Source organism: Mchenga conophoros, linkage group LG11 (genome assembly GCF_057382185.1).
Source record: "Mchenga conophoros isolate Kocher_MC1m ecotype Shallow Benthic linkage group LG11, M_conophoros_male_GT1.1, whole genome shotgun sequence".
NCBI lineage: Eukaryota > Metazoa > Chordata > Actinopteri > Cichliformes > Cichlidae > Mchenga > Mchenga conophoros.
In genome coordinates this window covers 27712957-27738267 of record NC_140536.1, presented here as the reverse complement: position 1 = coordinate 27738267, position 25311 = coordinate 27712957, and the positions used below count along the sequence as shown (strand labels likewise).

At 41.1% G+C, this 25311-nt stretch overlaps 2 protein-coding genes across 5 annotated transcripts in view; one reads left to right on the top strand and one right to left on the bottom strand.

The window, feature by feature from the left end:
• Positions 1-25311, top strand: part of fam171a1 (family with sequence similarity 171 member A1) — a 61552-nt gene that overhangs the window by 30254 nt on the left and 5987 nt on the right. Inside the window, exons 1-8 of one of the 3 annotated variants that reach the window (XM_085292142.1) lie at positions 4596-4983; positions 15047-15274; positions 15931-16023; positions 19114-19272; positions 20152-20328; positions 24089-24205; positions 24345-24459; positions 25047-25164. In XM_085292142.1, the coding sequence (XP_085148268.1) occupies positions 4875-4983; positions 15047-15274; positions 15931-16023; positions 19114-19272; positions 20152-20328; positions 24089-24205; positions 24345-24459; positions 25047-25164 (1116 nt within the window). In that variant the 5' untranslated portion in view covers positions 4596-4874. Of the gene's footprint in view, positions 1-4595; positions 4984-15046; positions 15275-15930; positions 16024-19113; positions 19279-20151; positions 20329-24088; positions 24206-24344; positions 24460-25046; positions 25165-25311 lie in introns of those variants that run through there. The other 2 variants (XM_085292141.1, XM_085292143.1) reach the window with 2 other exon arrangements.
• On the bottom strand, positions 26-1646 carry LOC146564383 (rano class II histocompatibility antigen, B alpha chain-like). Of its 2 annotated transcripts, none has more exons than XM_085292151.1 (4): positions 1524-1646; positions 1052-1315; positions 684-965; positions 26-597 (listed from the first exon to the last, which is right to left on the bottom strand). In XM_085292151.1, the coding sequence occupies exons 1-4, from the start codon at positions 1600-1602 to the stop codon at positions 470-472; spliced, it is 753 nt and encodes a 250-aa protein (XP_085148277.1). In that variant the 5' UTR covers positions 1603-1646; the 3' UTR covers positions 26-469. The 2 variants fall into 2 exon arrangements, with proteins under 2 accessions (XP_085148277.1, XP_085148278.1); XM_085292152.1 differs by having other exon boundaries at positions 1520-1605.

Genomic DNA, 25311 nt, shown 5'->3' with positions numbered 1-25311 from the left:
GACTATACAGTCATTACACAAACAAAACAGAACATTACACATTACTAGTAAAGCAAGTTTTGTATTGGTAGAATATAGTATTTATGTAAAACACAAAAAGAAACACACAGAATACAAAAAGCTTTGAATCACTTTATCATGTTTTTGTATAAAAAATGTAATTAAATATATGTATATGCAAAGTATAAACAAAAATAACAGTTATAGTTTTATAAGAACCACAATCTCTACAAGTTATGTGGTTAATATATCAAAGAAGACAAAATCAAAAATACAACTGATTTACATGATGTACATCGAAGTTTATTAAACACTGTATACATTGTACAAACTCACATTTAGTCTCTATCACATCTTGAGTTACTGGATTTGTTTTGTGTGTGTTAACTTTATTGGCTTTAAATGGTACTGTGCAGAAATAATATAGTATTTGTTTATCATATGCTGACTATATTTAACCTCACAGAAGTTACTGTCGTTGGTGTCCCTTTACAAAGAAAAATACTCCGACTGTGACTCCCAGTAAGCCCAGACTCAATCCCACTCCACAGAAAATAGCTGGTCCAAGACTTTGATCACTGTTCATGACCTCAGCTTCTGTAGAGAAAGTTAAAGACAATATAAGTCATTACAGACACAATGAAATTTCTGTTTTTAGTGACTTCATAAGGTCAAATATTTACCCCAGATTCTTGTTTTGGGTGTCTCCAGTGCCGAGTGCTCCACAGTGCAGCTGTAAAAGTCTCCTTCACTTGGTGTGAATGTCAGAGTGGAAAACTGGTGGAAGGTTTGATCTTTATTAGGGAAATATCGACTGAGTGACACCCCCGTGGACACCGGATGGCCATTTTTGGTCCAAGTAACATTGATGGAAGGTGGGTAGAAGTGATTCACAAAGCAGATCAGGCTGTTTTCTACTCCCAGCTCAACTTTGTCAGAAGAGAAGAGGACGATCTCTGGAGGGTCTAGAGGAGGTAAAAACACAAGTAAAACTTTCTTCAGCATTTTCTCAATCATGTCTGTACAGAGATTGATGCAGAGGTTGATTTACCTTTTTCTTCTGGCACATACTTCTCTTCCATTTCAGCAATTTTTGTAATTAGTAAACACCATATCCTGTTGTCCAAAGCATCTTCAAGGATACTCAAACCCACCAAAACATGACTCGGATCGGGAAAAATAAAATTGGGAACGGTGTAGACAATCTCTTTTTTTGGGAAATCGGCATATAAAAACTCTTCGCCATCAAACTCAAACTGAACCTCTGTCAGGCCTTGGACGAAACAGCCCACTACGTAGGTCATTTCATGGGGAACTGAAAAAAAAAAACTGTGGTTACAACTTAAAAGTATAGATGTCAAGTCATATGACTGCTAATATGTACAGTTTATGTCTAATAATGTCTTTTCAGGCATTTGCATTCTTGAGTAACAGAAACAAAAAATGACTATGGGTGCTTAACATGAACTGCATGCTCCAGAACAAACAAGTTGCAATAGATTGTTAGCTTAAAACTTACTTACTCTGTGAGAAGACACAGAAGTTGTTGAGTATGAGGATTAAGAGAGGAGCGTGCTTCATATCTGTTGTGTGATGTGACATCAGTGACAGCAGACTGAGTGGTTCAGTATTGGTTTTAACTTTACCACTGCTGCCAACAGGGAACTTCACAGTGAGTCATATGACCAGACCAGGTCCTGGGGTGGAGTAAAACAAAGGAGTAACTGGAGAAAATTCCAATTAAATTTGTTCTGTGAGCTGTTCTTTGTGGATTTAACCAACTGAATTCAAGAAGATATCAGCAGAACCCTATGGCTGATTTCCTGCCACTACACACTATAAAACCAATATAATAGGTAGAATTTAGTGAGTGTAAATAAGACCCTAGATGTGATCAATCCTTTGAATAACAAAAAGTTAGCATACTTTAATTTGTTTTGCAAGACATTTCACGTTAAACATAGTCAACACATCATGTATGGATCCAACATCTAATTTTAAAAAATCTAAAAAAAGTTTTGATTAACCTACTTAATCAAATTTCACTTGTGAACCTGGGCTTTTTTTTTTTATAATCTCTCACCTTCTTCTTTCATCCTCCCCTTCCTACATGTTTCTCCATCTCTGAACACGACACATTGGCATTTTTGACTCCTTGGGAAATACAGCAACTGTGACAAACTGCAAAGAAACAGTTTGTTTGTTCGCTCATATTTGTTGAAGTCTTTGAAAATTTGCATTTGAAATTACATGACAAAATGTGACTCCATTTATGCTGACATACCAATGCAACTTTATATAAAGATAGCTAGACAGAAAGGGGGGGGGGGGATTCTTATTACATAAACGTGGCAAGAAAGCAAAGGCAACTACAAGTTTCTCGGGAAAACAACAGCTACATTTATCCTCTGTTTAATTTCCTTATACTAGACTTCCTCTACTATACTAAGATTTCAAAAAATTATTTTCGTTTCAGACTGGTTCAACTGCTTTATTTATCAGAATTACCGAGGGTGTGTCTGTCTGGAGTCTGTTGCGATCTGGGTAACTGATCTAACCAGGTGTCCCAACCGTTTCTCCACATTTGATCTTTACTTTTTGTTTCCTACAGTTTGTCCTGTCAAGTTTCGGCTGAATAATTACCTAAGCTTTGGAATAATCTTCCTCTTCACATTAGGCAATCGACATCAGTGATGGTTTTTAAATCCAGATTGAAAACGCATTTTTAATCACTGGCTTTTGACTCAGTGGTTGACTGACTTGCACTTACTTATATTTTATTGTTTTCACTATGTTTGTTATTTTATCGTATTTATTATTCTTATGGTATCTATTATGTTTCTATTGTTCAGCACTTTGGTCGGCCTTGTGTGTTTTTAAAGTGCTATATAAATAAACGATGATGATGATGATGAATAATTAGCTATAAAATCAAATGTAAAGTTAGGATACAGCTTTATCTGATCAAAGTTCTTACTGGCAAAACGAACACTGACAAAATGTATAGATTTAATTTCAAACTTTATTCTTTCTTTGATGTGATGATGCCAAAGTGGCACAAACTGATCAAATTGCTCTGTTTTTCTTCCTGTTTTTATATGTAAAGATGTTACGATGGTGACTTACTCTCTTAACTCAGAATGAACATACTCACAAGTTGATTGAATTTACTCCAATCACTGTTCTGGACCAGGAAACTCAGAGTTCCCATTTGTTGAACAGGTGATATGACCAATCTGTTGCCATGTCATCAGACCTGCAGCTAAATACTTTGTACACCTGAGTGAAGAGGAGCAGAGCTGTCAGCTTATCACCACCTGGTGGAGAGTTTGATCTGCCTTTGAACTCCAAATGACAAAAAAATTCTCCTGCATGCTCGCGGACATGAAGCCGAGAAAGCCATAACTAAACATAATCTGTGATCAGGGTGTCCCAGGGCAATGTTTTGAAGGACACTGTAAGAGTGTTTGTGTCCACCTGACGTAGCACCAAGTATTTCAACTGGGCTTTGCATGTTAAAAGAATATTAAATTGAGTCAGTTACTAGAGGCTATTGGCACAAAAAGCAAATATGCAGCATGAGGACTTTGACTATTTTGGCTCAAATACAGTAGTACTTAATCTATTCAACTATGTACATGTTTTATATTTTCTACAGAAAAACTGGGCACTAAATAGTGATTAGATGGTGAGGAAACCTCTAGATCTTAATATACTGGCTGTTGAGCAAAAGGCTAATGCACTGATAACAGCTCAGCCCCATACTATTCAGTGTCCCAGTGTGTCATGACAAACTGACAGAGTCTGCAACACAAACAAAGTGAAATATGATTAATGCAAATATATATTTTTATTCATAGCTGTGACATGATTCAGTCCACCAGCAATATATATCAGATTTCCAGTAAAAACATACGAAGGGTCACTGTTGGATGTGGAATTTGGATATTTACAGAAAGGTCTTGAGTCACCCTATGTTTCTTCATATTTCGCTGGAAAAATGCATTTATTGAAACATGCAAACATGAATGAAAACATTGTACATAAAATTACTTAAAGTAGTCTTCCAGGTGTCTTGTATTTCACTCTTCTGTTGATGTTGGCTGTCTCTTGTTTTGTTGTATGCCTATAATACCGTATAATCGTTTGCATTTTTTCATGAAAAAGAAAGAAAAAAAGACGAAATTTAATTTTTATAACAGGCTGGTTATGACAAAGTGCCCAAAGATGGAGGAGTATTACTCAAGTCTGGGTACATGGAAGCAAAATAAAGAAATGAAACACTGAAAATGTTTGCACAGTGCTGTGCATAAGGTGAAGACTAGATGTTAGGGTCAAAGTGCACAGAAAATCTATTTTCCGAATATTTTAATATTGAAACTGTATTTCTAGAGTCACTGTTACATTTAGTTATTGAATTTAAACTGCTAGAAATTTATATTTCTTTCCATCCCCCCCCATAAAATTTAAAAAAAAAATTCATTGTTGCCCCTTGTAAGCTTTTTTCTGTTCCTAGAAAGTAAAAGTTGTAAAAACTTTGGCTGGCAGGTGGAGGCGCTGGTGCTGCGTGTGGGAGAAGCCGCCTGTTGGTGCCGTTCTGGGGCATGTGGCTCAGAGGAATGGGGCCGTCTTCCACCCTGACCCATCGATGAGAAAAAAAGAAAAAAGGCGACCGAGAGGGGGATGCACAGCGGGGCAGGAGAAAGGCAGCTTTACAGGCGGAAAATCGTGGCTGCTGAAGCTGCTGAACATGGAGAGTCGCCTGGTTTGTGGGATAAGCGGTGCCGTAGGGGAACAGTGAGTTTTTAGCAGACACGGGTTTGATTTCCACTTTGTTCCTCGAGCCGTTTGCGTTGTTAAACACATCTGCAACGATGCGGGCTGTGGACCGGAGCAGGACCGCCGCGATTTTACTCTGCCTTTTCGGATACCTTTTCTCCAAAGCTGCGACCAAAACATTACAGGAGGACACGGCTACACAAGGTAAGAAGTGCGTGTGAGGTGTTTTGCCAGAGAAAGCGGCTCGTTGACTGTTGTGGAGGCCAAACGGTGCCGCTAGCAGCTCGGATGCTGATGTGATCTAAACTTGGCTAACGTTAGCGAGTAAGCTAACGGAGAGCGAAAACTTCTCCGTCTGTGCAGCGCTGCAGATGCTTAATTATAAGCACGGTGCTGTGTTTAAGGGGTTAAAACCATTTCAGGTCGTTTTATATGAGATTTGTGGGGTTTAAATTTTTTTTAAAAATACTTTGTTAATGATCGGAGACGTGCCCTCATGTTGTCCAGCTGCTGTGATTTATCATTTATAACACTGCTGCGTTTAGTAAAGTCGCTTTTAACCAAGTGCTTGTGTCTGTATATCATAACAAACCTGAACAAAGTCAGGTTTACGTGCTGTTTTTAAAGGTAACATGGCATTTTTGGAAGAAGGCGGCTGTGTGTCTGTGTTCCTTACATGTAAGGGTCGTGGTTCGCGTCACAGAGTCTGCAACCATCGACCTTACTCAGGGGTCCTGTTGCAAGTATATCAGTACCTAGAGATTATATATTGTTAAAGTAAATCTTGTATTTGAGCTAAGGATTGTAGTACTTTTGAACCATGATAAGTATGCAGATTATGTTCGTAACTGAAATGCCTTAAAAGGGAATGAAAACAAGAGTCCACTCACGTTTTCTCATCAACAGTTGGGCACTTTAATATTAATATGTGCTAAAAATGTAAATTTCTGAATAACAATATCTCTCATCGCTAGATTATAGCTGTTTTGTGCTTGCGTATCGTTTTTGTTGTGTTAATAAAGATTTTTTTTTTTTAAGGAAATGACTTAATTGATATTACTAGTTACTAGTTAATCTTATCTTAATGACCTTGTAGTACCATATCACCCTATTAGAGCACTTCGCTCTGCAGGCCTACTTGTTGTTCCTAGAGTATTTAAAAGTAGAATAGGAGGGAGAGCCTTCAGTTTTCAGGCCCCTCTTCTGTGGAACCAGCTTCCAGTTTGGATTCGGGAGACAGACACTATCTCTACTTTTAAGATTAGGCTTAAAACGTTCCTTTTTGCCAAAGCATATAGTTAGGGCTGGACCAGGTGACCCTGAATCCTCCCTTAGTTATGCTGCAATAGACATAGGCTGCTGGGGGATTCCCATGATGCATTGAGTTTTTCCTTTCCAGTCACCTTTCTTACTCACTATGTATTAACAGACCTCTCTGCATTGAATAATATCTGTTATTAACCTCTGTCTCTCTTCCACAGCATGTCTTTTATCCTGTCTTCCTTCTCTCACCCCAACCGGTCGCAGCAGATGGCCGCCCCTCCCTGAGCCTGGTTCTGCCGGAGGTTTCTTCCTGTTAAAAGGGAGTTTTTCCTTCCCACTGTTGCCAAAGTGCTTGCTCATAGGGGGTCATATGATTGTTGGGTTTTTCTCTGTATCTATGAAGCGCCTTATGTTGTGATTTGGCGCTATATAAATAAAATTGAATTGAATTGAATACATTTCCTCAATCAGCTGGCAACTAATCAAATGTTTTCTAAAAATTTATAATGGCTGCTTAGTGTGTATAAAACAGACTGTAGTAAATGTTGTGAGGATGTCTGATGTAAGAAGGGCCCGTTTGCACAGTGTAGATGCAGCATTTACTGTAAACAAAGCATGTAAAAACTAGCATAAAATGTACTAAATGGCATAAGTGATCCAATTAGTAGAGTGACAGAAAATTAGCTAGCAGTTTTTTGATGAATGTGGGGAAAAGCAATTAATGCTGTTGTAGGTTTTCCACTCTAACAATATGCAGGTTCTCTTTGTCTCATAAAAACAGAGTGTTTTTGGCTTTGGCCCTGTGTGTTATTAGCGAATAACACACAGGGGGTTATATTCAACCACAGATTCAAACTTGTGCACCCAGTTCTTGTTGTTTTTTTAAGTCGTATAAGATGTAGACTTTGACTTGATTCCCCTAAGAAAAAGTAGCAGTTCAAAAAAATCATTAAAAGCTCACAGTTTACATTCAAAATCTGACCGCAGCATTGCAACAGTATTACAAATATTAAGGGCAAAGTGAAACCACATTAGCGCCCTCTGTTAAAAAAAGAAAGAAAGAAAAACAGGGGAACGTGCACGTTAATTTCCCTTTAGTTAGATCTGTACAGCAAACTTTTCAAGAGACACGCTCCTCAGTGTGTCAAACAGCATCCTTTTACCACAGCAGCAAAGTTCCAAAGCAATTATAAATCACAGCAATCGGCTGGCTTCTCATTCAGTCTCTGACTTCAAAGCTACCTTGTCATACGAGCTACTAATGTGGAGCCACATCTGTTTAACCCATCGCTTTTATCTCTCACTGCACAAGCACATAAACATCAGTCGTCTGTGTTCGCTTAGGTTGTTCTTTTTTTAATAGGGGGTGGCCTACATGCGGTTCTTTCACTACACCAGGAGTGCAAATGTAAACATACAGAAACTGTCACTGTAAATCAGTCAGAGTTGGAAAAGTGCAATGCTGGGCTCTGGTTTTCCTTTAAATCATGATTATTTCCTGATGTTTTATAACTGTTATTATAGCTTGGGAGATTCTAACCTAGTCTAGGTTTAAGGTTTGTGATCAGGCATGAAAATGGCTCGTTTATTATCACAACAAGCAGCTCTTGTTTGAGGTAAAAACAGGGCGTAGATGTTTTGAAAACTCGCAAGATTGGGGCACTTTGAAGTCAATCCCAGCCTCTATCTGCACTCTTGTTCCTTTCCCTTTCTTTCTCTCTTCCTCTGGTTTTCATTTCGCTTCAGATTGACCTTCGCTTGTTCCCGGGGGGGGGGGGGGTGCGTTCAGGTCGATGCTGAGAATTTCTCCTACACTGTCCAGCAAGTATGGATGAGTGGAGCCAGACAGACGATCTACCCGCAGATATAGATCTCACTCACATTACTGCTGCCCTTAATAGGCATGGCGTTGCATCTGAAACAGACAAACATTTGCTGAAGCTGGACAAGGGCTGCCAGGAAATACACCAATCAAATCATATTGTCACCAGCTAGCCAAGCTTGATTTTAATCACGAGATGCTGGCGTGAGTGTTAACATCAGCCTGCTTCAGGGAGGTCATGAGAACACACTGCATTTACAGACAGGGTGAATGACCTGCTTGGCCACAGAGGAGTATTGCAGTAGTACAGAGTACAGTATTTGACCTATATATTTACTGAAGTAAAATAAAGCGGGCCCATGTACCCCTCTCAACCATGATGTAACGCAGTTGCTTTGTCCCCTGCTGAGTTAATGGGATTGACAATCACTACCTAATCTTACTTTTAATCCAGTTTAGAGAAAATAGCAGGCTGAATCTACTGATAGCTGGTTTCTTTGCTTGCAACGTGTGCAAGAGTCTTGAACCACCCCTCACATCTTTACATTTAGCAATAAAAAGGAGAAATGGGTGCAGTGATTTATGGAAATATGTGCAAACATAGATGGGAATGCAGTGTATGAGGCAAAAACAGAGTTTGTACAATTTTAACGAGCTTGAAAGTCAATATTTGGCATGACCACCTTTATTCTTTATTGCTGCCTGAACCTTTTTAGATCCGCTTTCTTGTAGTGTCTGTAAGTAGTATTTAGGAATAGTTCTCCAGGCTTCTTGAAGGACATTGAAAGCTCCTTTTTGGATGTTGGCTTCCTTTTGTTCCATTCACAGTCAACATGATCCCACACTGCTTCAGTAATATTGAGGTCTGGGCTCTGGGGTGGCCAATCCAGGACTTGTAGCGTGTTTTTTCTATCCAGGTTTGCTTTGACTGCACTGGAAACATGCTTGGGATCATTTTCATGTTGAAATAGGAAGCTGTTGTCAGTCGGACCATTTCCAGATGGTACTGCATGGTGGATGCAAATTTGGTGATACTCATAATTATTCATAATTCCATCAGTTTTGACAAGATCTCCAACCTTACTGGCTGAAATGCAGCCTTAAACCATGATGGTCTCCACCATGTTTTACAGAGGCCTGTAGACACTCACTGTTGTACCTCTACCATATTGTTGACAATTTTAACCAAACAATGTCATATTTGGATTCCTCCTTCAGACCTGTCATTGGTTATTTCAGTCTAGCTTTGTGTAGCCTTTTCTCCGTTTCCCAAGAAGAATGGGTTCTTGAAAGCCACCTTTCACTGAGACCATTTCTGATGAAGCTTCAGTAAAGAAAAGTAGATGGATAAGCTAAAGGGTCAGATGCATTTCTCAGACCCTGTGTCAGCTCAAAGACTCCACTTTAGATACTGTTTCTCTTGCTGTTGTTTTTTCATTTTGGTTTAACAGTTCTTTTGTCCTCCACATGTCATGGTCCTGGGCCATGTGGGCCCAGTATTCTTAGTTTCTTGTATTTTTGTATTTCGTTCCTTATTCAGGCCATGTTTCCTAAGTTGTCCTGTTGTGGTGTTCCTTATTTGACTTCCCCTTGTGACTTTTATCCCCTGTGTGCCCCTCTACGTATCTGTGAGCCCTCATCTCCCCTCCTTGTTTCATTCCATGTTTCCCCAGCCCACTATGCCCGTGCTCTCTCTCTCCTCCTGTTTGCACCTGTGTACTTCCTGTTTTACTTTGACAGTCTCCCGTCAGTGTTGTTTACTCCTGCCATGTCTTGTTACGTTTATCTGTGTCAGCTGTGTTCCCATGTGTGGCCACTTCCCCTGATCATCCCTCTTGTGTATTTAGTCTCTGTGTTTCATGTAGTCTGTGTCGCGTCGTCTGTGTTACCACCCCCTGTGTTCCGTATCTCCAGCCATAGCTTTTTCTTAGTTTATGTCCAGTTTAGGTTTTCTGTTTGAACTATTACCCTTATACTGCCCTCGCTCTGGTTTGTTCTGTTATCAGCCATAATAAAAGGCTCGCTTTTGTTTAATCCACTCCTGCATCTTCGCTTGTGTTCGCGTCTGGGTCCAACGCACACATTCCCACACGGTCTATCTCCACGGACCGTGACACCACATGGCCAGTTTCCTCAAATTAGTGCGAAAATATGTTTGTCTGTCAAAGTGTGTTATCTTTGGTATTTTTGCATAGATTCTGCTACAAAAAATGGAAGAAAATATGTTTTTGTGACAGGTTGCTAGTAACAAAGTGCCTAAAATATAATTAAAAAATTGGTTCTTTGCCACATTTCCATTTGGAGCTATTGCTCATGACAACTCTAAAAATTACAAGACATTTGGGCTTCTTGGAAACAAAATAAAAAGAAAAGAGGGGTGGCTGAGGACTTTTGAACAATACTGTGTATTATTTTTCGTTTGCACCTGAGTGTTTCATGCCGTGACATGTCAAGGTCCTGTTTCGCTCTGTGTGTGTGTGTGTGTGTGTGTGTGTGTGTGTGTGTGTGTGTGTGTGTGTGTGTGTGTATCCAGTGTCCCTGTCAGTGATTCATACTGTCTTCTACATTTATGCCTCTATTTTGTTCTTTGTAAGATCACCACAGATGTTTGTCGTTTATCTGAAGGGTAAAATAATAGCCACAGTAATTGTGATGCCTGTTTGTTGTGGTTAGACAAGCTATTAAACCCAGAAACAAAAACAACAGTCTATTGGTGCCTAAGGTTGAAAAGGCATGCATGTTGTAGACACTATAGTCCTAAAACTGTTTTTGATTTGCCTAAATCATGAATTGTTTGGGGGGTTTTGCCCAACATTCTTGAAATAATAATATGATAGCATTGCTGTTTACGTTTACAACAATATTCACGTTGCTGCTGTGAAACACAGATTTCCTTTACGCAAACGCGTATCACAGCACGTGTGTGATTTTTATTGTTTCTTCTAGTTTCTCACATGATTTCTCGGACTTCTTGTAATCAGCCACGTGCTTCTGCTTGAGACGGTGAAATTACCCCCTTGATGTCACAGTTTTCTTGAACCACTTTAGAGCTGTAACCATTTCCCAGTCATTTGACAATGAGAATTACACGTCAACAGAGAATAGAATAATAGTCATTGAAGTAGCTTAAGCAAGGAAACTGAAGGATTTCAATTTCTCTCTTTTTATATTTTTTAAAATAATGATTTTTGACACAGACATTTTAAGGGACATCATCTTGGAGTTTCAGTGATTTTTATTTACGTTATCATTTCATTGACTTCATTTAACCTATTTTTGTTTTCAGCCATGCAAGTTTTTTGGTGCTATGTTTGCCGATGATGAAGTACATCAGCATGTCTCTTTAGCAGAGGAGATTAAACTGTCCTGTGTGGCACAACAGAAAATGCGTAAAGCAGTTTTGTAGACAATCAGGCTCCCATTGGTTTATAAGGTGTTTAATTGAATGGCCTTGCTGTTCTTACTTCAAGTGCCCAACACAATTTTGAGCTAACTAGACACAAGTTAGGTGCTAGTCTTGTGCTGAAAACACGTGCTTCAAAATATATCTGCAGTCACGTGTTGTCGGTCTGATGGTAGCCAGTGAAAATGATCATAGCTAGATTTCGGAAGATCTGGGTTGACCTGTTCAGTTGGCATCTTGTCAAAAAAGTTATTGGGCATAAAGTTGAGTTATAGTTTCTGACTTTATGAGTATTTGAAGTCCGCTTGAGTCCAAGTGACAAATTGAAGTGCTTGGCTCTGAGTTTATAAATACCAGGACTGTTCCAGGACTAGCTATAAGGCGTTCTTGTCCACATCAGATTAAAATCCCTTTTATAGTTTAGCCAGATTGCAAAAGCATCCTGATATCTGTGTGTTGAACTTGCTTCCTAACATGGGCCCAAAGATGGCAGAACAAAGAACACTCGTTTTAATTCATTCTCTACCTGTTAGTTGATGAAGACATAGGAAACCAAACAGCTGCAGGGTTGTTTTCATATATCAACACAGGACTTTGGTGGGATAGCAGTTATTAGACTGATTCACATGACGTAAAGGCCAAAAAAGCTGTTTTACCCTGTTTTCTTGTTATTTCTGACCATCTGAAATAAAGGTCAGTTTACAGTAAGCTGAACACAGTTAACAAAGTTGGTGTGGCTCTGATTTTGGAAGATTCACGAGCTGAATGTTTTGCAAGTTTTTATAATGACATCACTTTAAACTGGCGTAGCTCGTAACAAAGTGCTGATTACAACGCACGCTGAGTGCTTGCATGCCTTCTGCTGTCATATTAAATATCTTCACTTAACCAAACCACGTGTGCAGAAAGCTTCTGCTTAACTCAGCTCTGCTTGGAAGAACACCAAACCATCTCACACGCCCAGTGGAGGCCAGCCGTGCTACCCATTCCTCATTTATCACACCTCAGTTTCATAAGGCTGAAATGATCGCTCTCTCCCAAACTTAATTCAAACTAGAAGGATGGAAAAAATCAGGCACACTCATTCTTTCTTCCTTGTTGTTTACCTCTCGGTTGCATCTCTTGCATCCAAGCACATTCACGTACACACAGCTATCCTGCTGCTTTTGCTGCTGAGCTGGGGATAATTGGTCTGAGATGGCAGTGCTGGTCAGGGGGAAACTCTTTGAAGCCTTTATTCTCCATATGGTGCTCAGTGCACACACAAATAGGCAGCTATGGAGGTTTAGCTGGAGAATTGGGGGTATTGGCCATCCCTCAGGGTGCTCAGAGGAGACTTTTAGCTTGTTTAGCAATGATGTCACCTCGGTACTGATTTATTGGACGAGGACTGGGAGGGGACTACATTTGTGTGTGTGTGTGTCAGTCTTGAAGTCTCCCAGGGGATTTTTTTTTTTTTTTTTAGGCGAGCACAGCTGGCACCCGTAACAGCATATCAGGGGGAGTGGGACAGGAAGTGAGGTCAAGAGCTCTCCAGTACACTCGAGAAAGCAGTGGAGGGTTTCCGTCATGGGGAAATCCAGTCTGCCTGTTTCCCAATTCTCTGCTGACGCAGTCCAAATGTTTAAAAAAAAGAAATCCCAGGAATGAAGTGGATCTTTACACCTGTGGATAATTATGTGTTTTGGTTTGAAACTGACACATTGCTCAGCCAGATCTTTTCTTGTACTAAGCAGCCTGTAACTTCCTCCCTTCCCAAGCTATAATTTGGTGCAGAGCTTGGGTTTTTTTTAGGTGGAGCGTGCACTCAGGCTGAACTCTCTCCTACACATTGTCAGAGTGGTTTCCCGCTGACCAGAGGATCCCTCAGTGGGGGGAGGGGGATTTGTCAAGCCATGTATGTGTTACTGTGTGTGTCACTGCGGGTGAGGTTTAAAGGAAACATTAAGACAAAATTCAGTGAGTATGGGGGGGAGGTGGGCATGTTTTGGTAATTGTAGGGGGAGTGGTGGGGGGGGGAAACCTTTCAGCCACAATATAAAGGCCACCGTTGGTCAGCCTGTGACCAAACAGGACACAAATTGTCATGTGTGCAAAGATGGGGACGGTGTGGGTTTTTGTGGCTGTGAATTATAGTGCTCTCTACCAAGTTTTTTATGATGACTCTGGAATGTGATGATTACATTTTAACATTTGTTTGTCAGAGTGTTTGACTTCCCTCCTTTAAGATCTGCAGGTTAGCTTAAGGTTGAAATTCTCAATTAAGGCAAGAGTGGAGTGAAATAGAGGGATGTCTTTGGAGATATGACAGCTGATGTAGGGTTTCTGCAGTGAAAGACAATCTGAGCGTGTCACAGTGTGACTGCTGCAAGAAGTGTGTGATATCAGATAGATGTGCCGCATATTGATTTCAAAATCACTTTGGAAATTTAACATCGCACCTTCCTTTACTTCACTTGATATGACCGTATGTGTCGCTGCGTCTCAAACTTTACGTGGAATGCTCCAGTTCTGAAGCCTATAAAAGGTCATGACTCACACACCCTGCTATTTTTATCAATCATTAACAACAAACAATGATAATAGTTTATTTTGCTTAAACATATGCGCAGTGTTTGTATACCCATTAATTTCCTAAATCTCACTTCATATTTTTTACATGGTTGTTCACCTACATCCTGCAGTTTGAGAAGCATGGGTATATGTAAAGATTCACTGTTTAAATAATATCTGATAATGAGGGTATATCAGGAAATTAAAAAAATCACGCACCCATCTCAAGCACAGCCTGATGGGTAGTGGTTGGTTGGTTGTTAATGTCGCCAAACCGCATTCGTATGACCTCCATTAAACTCTTTCGGAGTATTTCAAGAAAAAGAAAAATAGACTGGTCCTGAAGAAAGCAGGTTTTTCCTGATCTGAAGTCTGAACCATAATGACATCAGTGGAGGTGTCATATTCTGTTGACTTTATTTTATTGTGCAACCTTGATTAGTGTGGTTCAGCTTAAAGTTTGTGGAAATATGGGTTGGGTGGCTAGACTATACAGAGCTCATTTGATGGAAAAGAGCTGCATTTAAACCTGAGAGCACTCTGGTCATGGCTTGTTTATTGTTTGCTATATTTTCAAATCAAGGCTAATTTTTGTGGTCCTGAATGACTCAGGCTAATGGACGATAGAAGGTGGATACTTTTTCCCCCCCCCTAAATAATAGAGAAAGATCATTATTACGTTTTATAATAAAGTTACATTGCAGCAGTGATATTCACAAGCCAATTAGTTGTGCAATACATCAGGGCTTACCTGAAAAGTGATAGTGTATACAGAACGTAATAGAGTCCAAGATTTATTAATACCAGTGTTAATGCTAATGGAACATTATTATTACTCCATAGGCAGTTTTCGTGACACAGCGTTTGTCTTTTAACGTTTTAATTATTCTTTGTCTCCGTCGGAGAAGGTGTTTGTATGTGCAGTTGTTGTTTTTTCCCCCCTTCAGCTTCCAAGGCTTCTTTGAGAGAGGGAAATGGCCCATTGTTTTAGAGGGGAAGTGCCACTGGCGGTTGTCCAGGAAATGGTCATCACTGTGTGACTGGCTGGGAATTAGATTTGTAGGCCAAAAGCCTGGCACTGACGCTGAAAATAGCTAAGACGATGGCATTTTAGGTGGCTGTAATCATAGAGGCCTTGTGGGGTTTTTTTGTATGTTTATCAATCACTGTTTACGGAGACTTGACATCTTACAACCGTTACAAATGATGAACTCTTGTCTTCACAGATGTGACTCTTAAGGTTCACCTGAGCGATGCCAGCACTCACCAGCCCCTGGTTGGAGCCACCGTACAGCTTTTTGCCAATCGTACTTCTTTAACAACTGAAACCTCATCAGCCGACGGCAACATTTACCTGCGTTTTCCCTATCGCCTTGGGACGCCGCTTGTTGTCACCGCAACTAAACAGGGATATGTGCCTAACTCTGTGCCCTGGACTCCCTCCAGATTACCTGGTAGGTGTGTGTGAGTGAGTGAGTGAGTGAGAGAGCGAGAACTCGTACATATATTTTGAGAAGTAACCAGATTAACAAGAACAGTGTCTCACTAAACTGTGGCATTAACAGATTGTTTTCATGTTTTATGTTTTTATGTGTGTGTGTGAAGAAAAAAAAAGTACATTTTTTGTGCCAGGTGTGTGAGCTAATGAGTGGAGTGCTCCATTACTAATTTATAGCTTTAGATGCCAAAACTCAGCAAGGGGGCTGCTTAAGCTTCCCTTTCACTAACACACACTCACGCAAAATACCTCCCAGGAGCCTGGAGTGTGTGTGTGTGTGTGTGTGTGTGTGTGTGTGTGTGTGTGTGTGTGTGTGGGGGAAGGGGGTTATTATGAGCCAACGGAACGGCGGCCAATTGGATTATCACGCTTACCAGCTCTGAACAATGGGCGAGTGAGGGGAAAAAAGGAAGGAAGAGCAAAGAAGTGCAGTTTGCTGGGTCAGGCTGTGGTCCTGCACAGCAGACAGGATGAAAGCAGGACTATTAAAAATGCATAAAGATGATTTAATGACTTGTTTCAGAGTGATTAGTAAAGTGGTAGATTAGAGCTTGTTTCTAATCTCATAGTGAAGTTATTCCTATACACTGTGTGTTTTTATTTCTCCTCTAGTATTTTCATCCATCAGCCTGGACCTGCTGCCAGAAAGAGCTGCAACTCTGATGGTGTACGAAGATGTTGTTGAGATTGTTCCAGGATTACAAGGTGAACACACTGTCTGTGTGTGTGTTTGTATGCAAGTGTGTGTGTGTACAGTTTATTGTTTTTAAAGAAAATCAGACTTTTAAATCGAATTATTTCATTGAAATAGAAAGATTATAACATTTTGGTCCATCACACCTTGGGCAGACATATTGGCACTATCTCTGCGCACACACACATGCATAGGAAATGACTCAGTCATAATGTTTATAAGGCCTCGGTCACACTGGTGACCGGTCACAGACTCCATGGCAACTACAGGTCACTGTGGGAAACTTTATTCCCAAACCTGCTGCCAAGTGGTTCTTGGTATTACTGGGTGGCTGCACCACCTTGTTATTGCATTTAGAGTCCAACCGGCAGGTGGATATAATCACCCGATATTTGCTGTATCCGCATTTGTCATGACTAATAAATAGAAATTTTAAAAATACAAAAAAATTAAAAAAGAAACATCACTCAACCAAGCATTATTCTTTGTGTTACATAGTTGCTCCAGTAGAGGAAACACTGCAATTTCCCTGTTAGCGACACATAAAGCTGCGTCCCTACTGGAAGCGATTCACGCTTTGTGCATTACTTTGAAGCTGAACGCTATTTGCTTGTGGGCGTTCCAGGCTCTGGTTCCCTCTAAACTTATTTACTATTAGTAGGTGAGGTGAGGAAGACGGGACAAAAGATACACTGTGTAAGAGAGCCAGAGTTTAATAATTAATAATGACTAAATAACAGTAGTGGTGTTTAAACACGCAGAAAGTAAAAAAAGAGGAGTGAAGACGAAATACTTCATCATGGGAAATCCCCAGCAGCCTAGACCTACTGCAACATAACTAAGGGAGCATTCAAGGTCACCTGATCCAACCCTAAATATAAGCCTTATGAAAAAGGAAACTTTTAAGCTTTACCCTAAAAGTAGAGAGGGTGTCTGTCACCAGAATCCAAACTGGGAGCCTGAAAGCTGAAGGCTCTGCCTCCCATTCTACTTTTAAGTACCCTGGGAACCACAAGTAAGACTGCAGTCTGAGAGGGATGTGCTCTGTTAGGATAATTAGGTACTGTGAGATCTTTAAGATATGATCAGGCCTGATTATTCAAGATTTTATTTGTGAGGAGAAGGATCTTAAATTTGATTAAGGGAGCCAATGAAGAGAAGCCAATATGGGATAAATGTGCTCTTTGTTTCTAGTCCCTGTCAGTACTCTCACTGCTGCCTTTTGGATCAACTGAAGGCTTTTCTGGGGGCGGGGGGGGTTAGGACATCCTGATAATAATATAGTCCAGCCTAGAAGTAATAAATGCATGATATTTTCAGTATGACTGGGAGACAGGATGTTTCTAAATTTAGAGATATTCCCCAAATGCATGAAAGCAGTCCTACATATTTGTTTAATGTCGTCACTGAACTATATACCCTGGTCAAAAATGACTCTTAAGATTCCTCATAGTGTTACCGAAGGCTAAGATCATACCAGCCAGAGTAAGTATCTAGGACAGAGTACAATAACCTCAGTGTTTGAGTATTTGTAAGAGAACTCAAGTTGGGATGAAAGCCATATTTTGTCATTTTTGTCATTGGCGACAAGTGTTTTTTTTTTTTTTTAAACATAATTAATACACTCCTAATATAAAATGCTATCTTATATTAAATGGCCTGTTATCAGGAAAATATCTAATACCTGATATAAAGAAAACACACCATATAGACATAAATCACAAGCGTGTCTTTGTTATTCCGCTTCTTTGTTTGGGTGTAATTACATTAGATAAGGCTTTTTCATCCAGGCAAATCAATTTGGTCTCTTTGTCTGTTGACTCTTTTGTGTGGCTCTGGCCAACAGGGGAGTAATTTAGCTTGTCAGCTGTGTTGTCTGACTAAAATAAATTTCTCACATAAATATACAGGCTCCATTAACATATGAACCTCTTGAATACACACTGCCTGTAGCACGTGCCTGAGCCGGGCACAGTCCAGCCCCCTGTCCTGCACAGTCTTTCATGATGCTGTGAACTTGGACACCCAGGGGAGTGATGAACCCGGGCGTGTGGCAGAGGGAGGGATAATAAAAGAAGTGGAAAGGAGAAGAGGAGGAGGAGGAAGGGAATGTGGTATGCATTGGGAAGTTGTGGGAGGAGAGAGTGGGAGAGAAGGGGGGGATGGGCCGAGCAGTGTCCAACAGAAGGAGGAACAGATGAGGTGAGAAAAAAGTGGAGGGAAAAACACAAAAAGAGTCAAGGAAGGGGGCACACAAAGAACAGCAACAGGCTCATTTCCTCTCTGAAAAACAGAACCGCAGACAGGAAATAACATTCACACCTGAATTTTTAGGACGAGCTTTAGTCTGAAATGTGAAAGTGTCGCTCATACTGCACGCCCAAAAATCATGTCGAGCACAAGGAGAAACCCAAACACAGCGAACACTCGTGTACAGCTTGATCCATGTCTCACTGCTCAAGAATGTGCACTCGGCACAGTTGGACCACAATGACATCACCTTGCTGAATCCCACTACATGCTTTTTGGTTTTCAGTTTATTGTTTCTAATCTATAATTTGTTGATTTGTTGAAACTAGATGCCAGGCAGCCATGATGACAAATCAAAAAGAAACAATTCATTGCAAAATATCAGAAAAGAGAATCACGTTGGCCAGGAGAGAAAGTCGACCAGGGCGTTATTGATCTAGAGCTGCCTCCATTAAGCTTAATTTGATGTCTGAATTTATAAGAAGGCACTAGGAGTATAAAGCTGCCTTGTAAAACATGTTCAAACAAACATCAGTGTGCATGATGGACTCTTGAGGTCAGGTGATTTCAAGGTTTTAAGCTCACATTGCTCCATAGTGTTTAATAGGGAGACTGAATATATCCTATACCTTATATATTCTATACTTATGCGCTATATACTAACTGAATTAATTGCCATTGTCTTGTATAAATTGAATGAATTCCGTGGAATTTTAGATGTCATTCCCACTTTCTCCGCATTATTATTGTTACTATTATGTTAAAGTCTGTGTCAATTATCCAACTAAAATACTCAGACGGATTTGAATAATATTTTAAATGACAACTCAGTTTCATTTTCTGTGTCACAGGTTTAAGAGTCCAGCCCAGGGTTAGTTTCCTGCACAGAGCTCTCAGTCTTCCTCCCAACACATCGTACGCCAACCTGACCGCGCTGCTCACCGTGGCAACCTCCCCCTCACACATCCAGCACTTTCCCCACCTGGAGATGCTCAGTGGCAACGGCACAGGTGAAGGTTAGACTGACGGGTCAGAGCATATAGTTAAAGACACCTTCATAGAAACGGGACAGAGGAAAAATGTGCTGAGAGAGGGTGAGGCGTGAAGAGTAGCAGGAGCAGCTCATCAGAAAGACACTACCGTCTCTATCTGACCTCCTGAAACACAATAACCCGTGTGTGTTTGTGTGTGTGTGTGTTTTCTCTCTGCTCTAACACAGCCCGCGTGCCCACACGCTTTCAGGCACTCTTATCCACATCTTGACATTGCATGGACTACACTGGCCTATAATACGAGTGATGACAAACATGTTCATCAATATGTGCAAACAAGGCTTATTTTTTAACATAATACAAAAATATGGATAATTAGAAATGGTCTTATCATAACATCCAGAAGACAGACTCTGGCAATGTTTTTGTTCACAACTCAGCCAGAAAAATGATAAACAACGATCTCATAAATGTATTTGTTTATAAAAAAAATATGAGCTGACACATCAACATCATAATCCTTAAAACCATGCAACAGACTCGTACGTTTTTTTGTGTGTGTCCCCCTTTTTTTTTTTCATGTGACTTGAATACCCCTTCAAAGCTGTCTCCCCCGACAGAGCGTACCTTCTTCCTCGAGGCGGCTTTGTGACACTTTCCATCCTCAGTCTTCAAGTTTTTTTCCGCCCTCCACCCAGTTTCCTTCTTTCCTGTCTTTCGCTTGTTTTCTTTCCTGTCTGTCTTCCTCTGACAGCCCTCCTTTATCTGAGCTGTTTTACGTTACCTCCCCCACTGTCTGCTCCTTTCTCCGCTTCCCCTCCTGTGCACCTTACTCCCGCTCCCTTTCCTTTTCCCTGCATTTTTCTCTCTCACGTCCTCGTGTTTGCACTCTCACAGGCACGGAGAAGACGTTCGAGTTGACTCCTGTCGCAGCCATCTCTGTTCACCTGTTGGCCGGCGATGGAGTGGAGCTGCAGGTGACTGGGCCAATCACCTTCTCTGTGCCCCTCCCGCCTGACAGTGGCCTGAAGGAAAATGATCACCTCCCTACTTGGAGATTTGACCCGCGCTTAGGTATGTATTAACAGAAACTCACACGTAAGCTTTTCTGACTTTCTACATTTAAGTTCAGGAAGTTTTTAACTCTGAAGGCTTTACTTCTGTTTATATGAGACCTGCAATTATTTGTGAAAAGAGCACATTACAAGCACTAACACAAACCACGTGCATGCTCACATGGTGCAGCCAGGTCATAATTTGTGGCTGTGTATCAGAGCGATGAATAGAATTATTCATACGATCATAAAAATTGCCAACATACAGCTACACATTAATCTCTTCACATCACAAGTTTGGACTGTGGATCCATAATCTGCTCGTGCTCAGTTAAATCTTGAACTGAACAATAGCTAAAAGCCCTGCGGTGTTGGCTCATGCAGCGGAGACATTTCAAATCTCTCTCGGCGCTCTGATTTACTCCTGCGATCTTAAATCTTTGTTGTCAGTCGTCCTGCACTGTGACACACCCAGTTCCTCTCAGAGAGGCTCCACTTAAAGACAGTGATTCGATCATCAGTTGACTCAGACGTGTCTGCACTACAAAACCTCCTTCTGCATGAACATTAGTGTCTCAACAGATCCACTGCTTCCTCTCATCAGCAGGAAAAAGCTTTGTTAGGACCCACTGGAATTATTTGGGGAAAAGCTGTAAACACACATAAGATTGACATACCACCTATTAATCAGAAGACTAGTGTATTAGCAAATGTTATGTAGACATTCATGAAATTATCATTTTGAAGGTGCAATTCTGTTTAATATTAACTCTCCTTTAAGCTCTGTTTTCTGAGGACAGCGTTGGTTTTCAGCTGTTAAATGTGTCAGTTTGTTCTCCACCTAATTATATTATCACTGTTGTTTGTTGCTGTGCTTGTAGCAGTCTGCTATGGCTGGAAAAAGGACTGATTAAAGCAGCAAGGGTGGGAAAACAAAGTCGTAAATTTCCAGTCCTGAAAAACAAAATCGTGAACTGAAAGATACTGAAACTTGTGGAGTTGAGGGGAACTCCTGGCTGGGCATATTTCTTGGTTAATTCATCACTATTACTGATATCTCACAATTGGATTAAAATCGTAAAAATGTCGTACTTCCCACGTGTCATGATATGTGTACTACATTCATGCTACAGTCATTTCACAATAAACATTTTAGAGCTCTGATTTATTTGGCCAAACAGTGTCTAAAGATTGCTACTAGAAGTGTTTAGTGAGCTCTAGATGGGCAGATGAATGGATAGAAAGAAAATAAAACATTTGAATGGCAAGTATTTTGAATTTCTCCTTCATTAGTTCAACGTTATTCCCTGTCTGTGCTGTGCAGTTTTCATCTGAACTGTAATCGTACGTCAGAGTGTTACATTGATTAAAAAACAGATCCACATTGGCTCCTGTGATAGTTTCAGGATCTCAGGAGTCTGTTTTAAAGCGCCTAAAGTATCAACATGCAGGGCTTATAAAAAGGGCTTTCATTAAAGCTGAATGAACACACACACACACACACACTTGTATCCTCCTCACAGCCTGTAGCTGCGAGTATTTCAACAACAAGAAGCCGTTCCCGGACCCCTCTCCAGGCTACATCTCATGTTCCTTAGCAACCCTCCAAATAAGTAACACAACAGACCGGCCCATCTCCTGATTGAGTTTCTTCACTGAGCATTTAGTGGGTGAAATGTGTGTGAGTGTTAAACTGAAGATGATAAACAGACAAAAAGAAGTTTGAAATCCATCTGGTGCCTGCGGTGGAAGACTTCAGGCTGAGGATGGCAGCCTCACAAAGACGCTAGTATTGTTTATGAAGTGCTCGCATGGAGGAGGCATGAACACAGAGAGAGAGAGAGAGGGAAACCTGTTTCACTTGTGCAACTGGCAACATGTCATGTATTGTTTGATGTCAAGCAGGCATGGGGAGGACCGATGTCATACACAAACAGATCACCTGGGTGTGCGAGTCGGGAGTCTGACGATGCAAATAAGCGCCGCTCGCTCAGATCAGCCAACGACTCTCTGCGGCTGGACATGTTGGCTTTGTGTGAATGGGCGAGAAGCAGAAGTAATATATGGGCTGTATTGACTTTATAAATGTTTGCCTTGCGTCTGAGTAGCTGCCCTGCTGTCTGTCAGTGCTGTATTGTACCGAAGCGTGGGAACAGGTCCGTCGTTTGTAGCTATGAAACAGGTCAGCCACACAGAGAGGACTCCCCTGTGGAAAGGATTCAGAGAGGGACCTGGGTGAATCTGGGCAGGGCTGGGCACAGTGGTGTGTGTGTGTGTGTGTGTGTGTGTGTGTGTGTGTGGTGCTGAGTCACACAGCCTCGCTCTCATTTCTCTTCTGTTTCTTGTGCCTGTTCCCTTATCTCTCTTTCCACTCCTCCTGTTTATCCCCTCGTTTCCTCTGCTTGTGATGTTTCCCCCCCGTCAGCATCTCTTGTATATTTGCCTTTCCTCTTTGAATATCCTCTTTACCCTTTTGTTTCCTCCTTTTATTAAACATGATGCATATTCCTAACCACTTGATGTTATATAACTTTGTATAAACATAGAAACAAAGTAGGTCTCACCGCGTTAGCCCTGAGAGCCTGAGGATCGGAAGTGTAAAGGCACAACACAGTGTTTTCCTCTTGAAGCAGATTTACTGGGAGCCAATCAGTCAATGCCTCTAGCTTTGTAGTGGTTTTCCATTCTGGCTATGCGGAGAGCCGCTATTGTACTCAGTGTACACTGCTCATAGGGTAACACTGTTATCTACATGTTGCCTCCTTGTGGGAGAGTTAAGTACTACCAAAACACTGCCGTCTCTAGAACAGGTCAGGGCAGACATTTGAGTCGTTAATCAGAGTATCTGCAGCTTTGGGGAGGGCAAAGAAAGTCACAAGTCAGTAGAAGACATTAAGCTGTGCGTATAGGTGGCACTTCAAACTATTATTTTGAATCTGTTCCACCAGACACATACACTGCTAACTAGACAGTTCATTATAAAGCTTCATCATCAAATGTTGATTTTAGTCAAAGAAGAGGTGTGTTTGGTCACCTTTTAGCCGTTCCCTTTAGCATCACCACAGTGCACAGGTGTCGAACTCCAGGCCTCGAGGGCCGGTGCAGGTTTTAGATGTGTCCTTGATCCAATACACAGTACTCTTTTAATCCCAGTCTTCAGCTTCAGCTCTGCCACTTCCAGCTTCAGGTCTGCCACTTCCAGCTCCACCTGCTGCCTTTTCTGCCAGTGTCACCATGTCCAAACCATACATCAGGGGTGGGCAACTCCAGGCCTTGAGGGTCGGTATCCTGCAGGTTTTAGATCTCACCCTGGGTCAACACACCTGAATCACATGATTAGTTCATTAGCAGGCCTCTGGAGAACTTCAGGACATGTTGAGGAGGTCATTTAGCCATGGTAATCAGCTGTGTTGGATCAAGGACATATCTAAAACCTGCAGGACACCGGCCCTCGAGGCCTGGAGTTGCCCACCCCTGCCCTACATTATAGGTCTCACTACCAACTTGTAAAACTTTTACTCTTATGTTTGAACAAATATTTCAGAGTGAAATACTGTAATTAAATCTACTGGTTTATCCAAACGGCTATCATTTGGCTAAGATCTTGAGCATAAATAATTTACTCCTAACACATTAAGAGATTAGCTGTCTTAACTCCATCGAGCCCCGTCTTTACATAATTAGGGGAGGCAGGTGAGCAGTTGCTGCAGCCAGTCCTCACAGAGTAACCTTTACAAAGTTTGTTTCCACATACTGTGATTTCTTTTGTGTGTCTTTAGGTATCTGGATAAAGAGCAGCTGGGCTCAGGTGCAGAGGGAGGGAAACCAGCTCAGTCTAACCTACATTGTTCCTCAGCTGGGGTATTGGGTGGCCGCCATGTCGTCTCTACACACCGGTAAGAAAATCCATAGACACAAATTAAATTTACTTCGCAAAACACATATTTTTGTTCTGTCATTTATGTGGTTTACTTGACTGCAGACTTCCACCAAAAAGCTTTTTCTCTGGTGCTTCAACACATGTCTTTGTAACAGGTCCAATGGTTGCAAAGGACATCAGCACGTACCACACTGTGTTTCTGTTGGCCATACTGGGAGGCATGGCTCTCATCCTGCTCTGTCTGCTCTGCCTCCTGCTGTACTACTGCAGGTGTGTGAAACACTTTGCCTTTACACAGACTATAGCAGGAGTTTCCAGATTAGTATCTAAATTAGTGAAGATGATGTCAGTCTGTAGCTAGAACATGTGTACTGCTGCTTGGGATTTATTTCTCCGTTATTGTTCCAAAATTTACCTTAGCAGGCCGACAGGACAGCTTGGGCTTATCTCCTCTCAAGAGCTGGGGTGTTTGTATGCCACATTTAACTGAACATTAACAATACATTCCTTTTTTATTGAATCCAGCACCATCTGTCATCCTTCTGTCTGCCTAGGTTTACACGTTTATTATTTCTTCAGTTGTGATAACAGTACCAGAAAACAAAGCCCTGTACTAATAAAAGTTCTCCAGAGTAAGTCACATGGCAGTAATATAGTTTTTATGTTGATCAAATGTAAACAATCTGGACCCGGGCAGCTGCGCTACACAGTAAATATAAAACCCTCACAAATGCTCTTGTCCAGTCTCAACTTGTTCCAACAAAAAGTCAGGGATGTATTTTTCACCATTAGAAACATTTGTGTGTAATTATTCCGATTTTAAAGATTAAACGTGCTCTTTGTCTGTGTTCACCCAGACGTCGATGTTTAAAGCCACGAGGGTCTCACCGCAAGCTCACGCTGTCCTCTGGACTGGACAGCAGTAAGAGGGACCAAGCCACGTCCATGTCTCACCTTAACCTCATCAGCAATGAGGTGTGTTTGCTCAGTGATCAGATGACACAGTTTAAGGAGTTTGCACATTAATGACTGTTTAAAGGTGTTGGAAATAGAAAACACCAAAGTCGTTTACTAAATATTCAATATTTTGGATGTTCTCTAAAGGACGTATTGCATAGCCAG

Bases quoted from the DNA above. Each gene is read 5' to 3' on its own strand.
- LOC146564383 (XM_085292151.1), bottom strand. From the start codon at position 1,602: ATGTCACATCACACAACAGATATGAAGCACGCTCCTCTCTTAATCCTC. The intron at 1,316-1,523 runs GTAAGTAAGTTT...TTTTTTTTTCAG, and splicing joins CTTCTGTGTCTTCTCACAGA to TTCCCCATGAAATGACCTAC. The intron at 966-1,051 runs GTAAATCAACCT...TACCTCCTCTAG, and splicing joins GTATGTGCCAGAAGAAAAAG to ACCCTCCAGAGATCGTCCTC.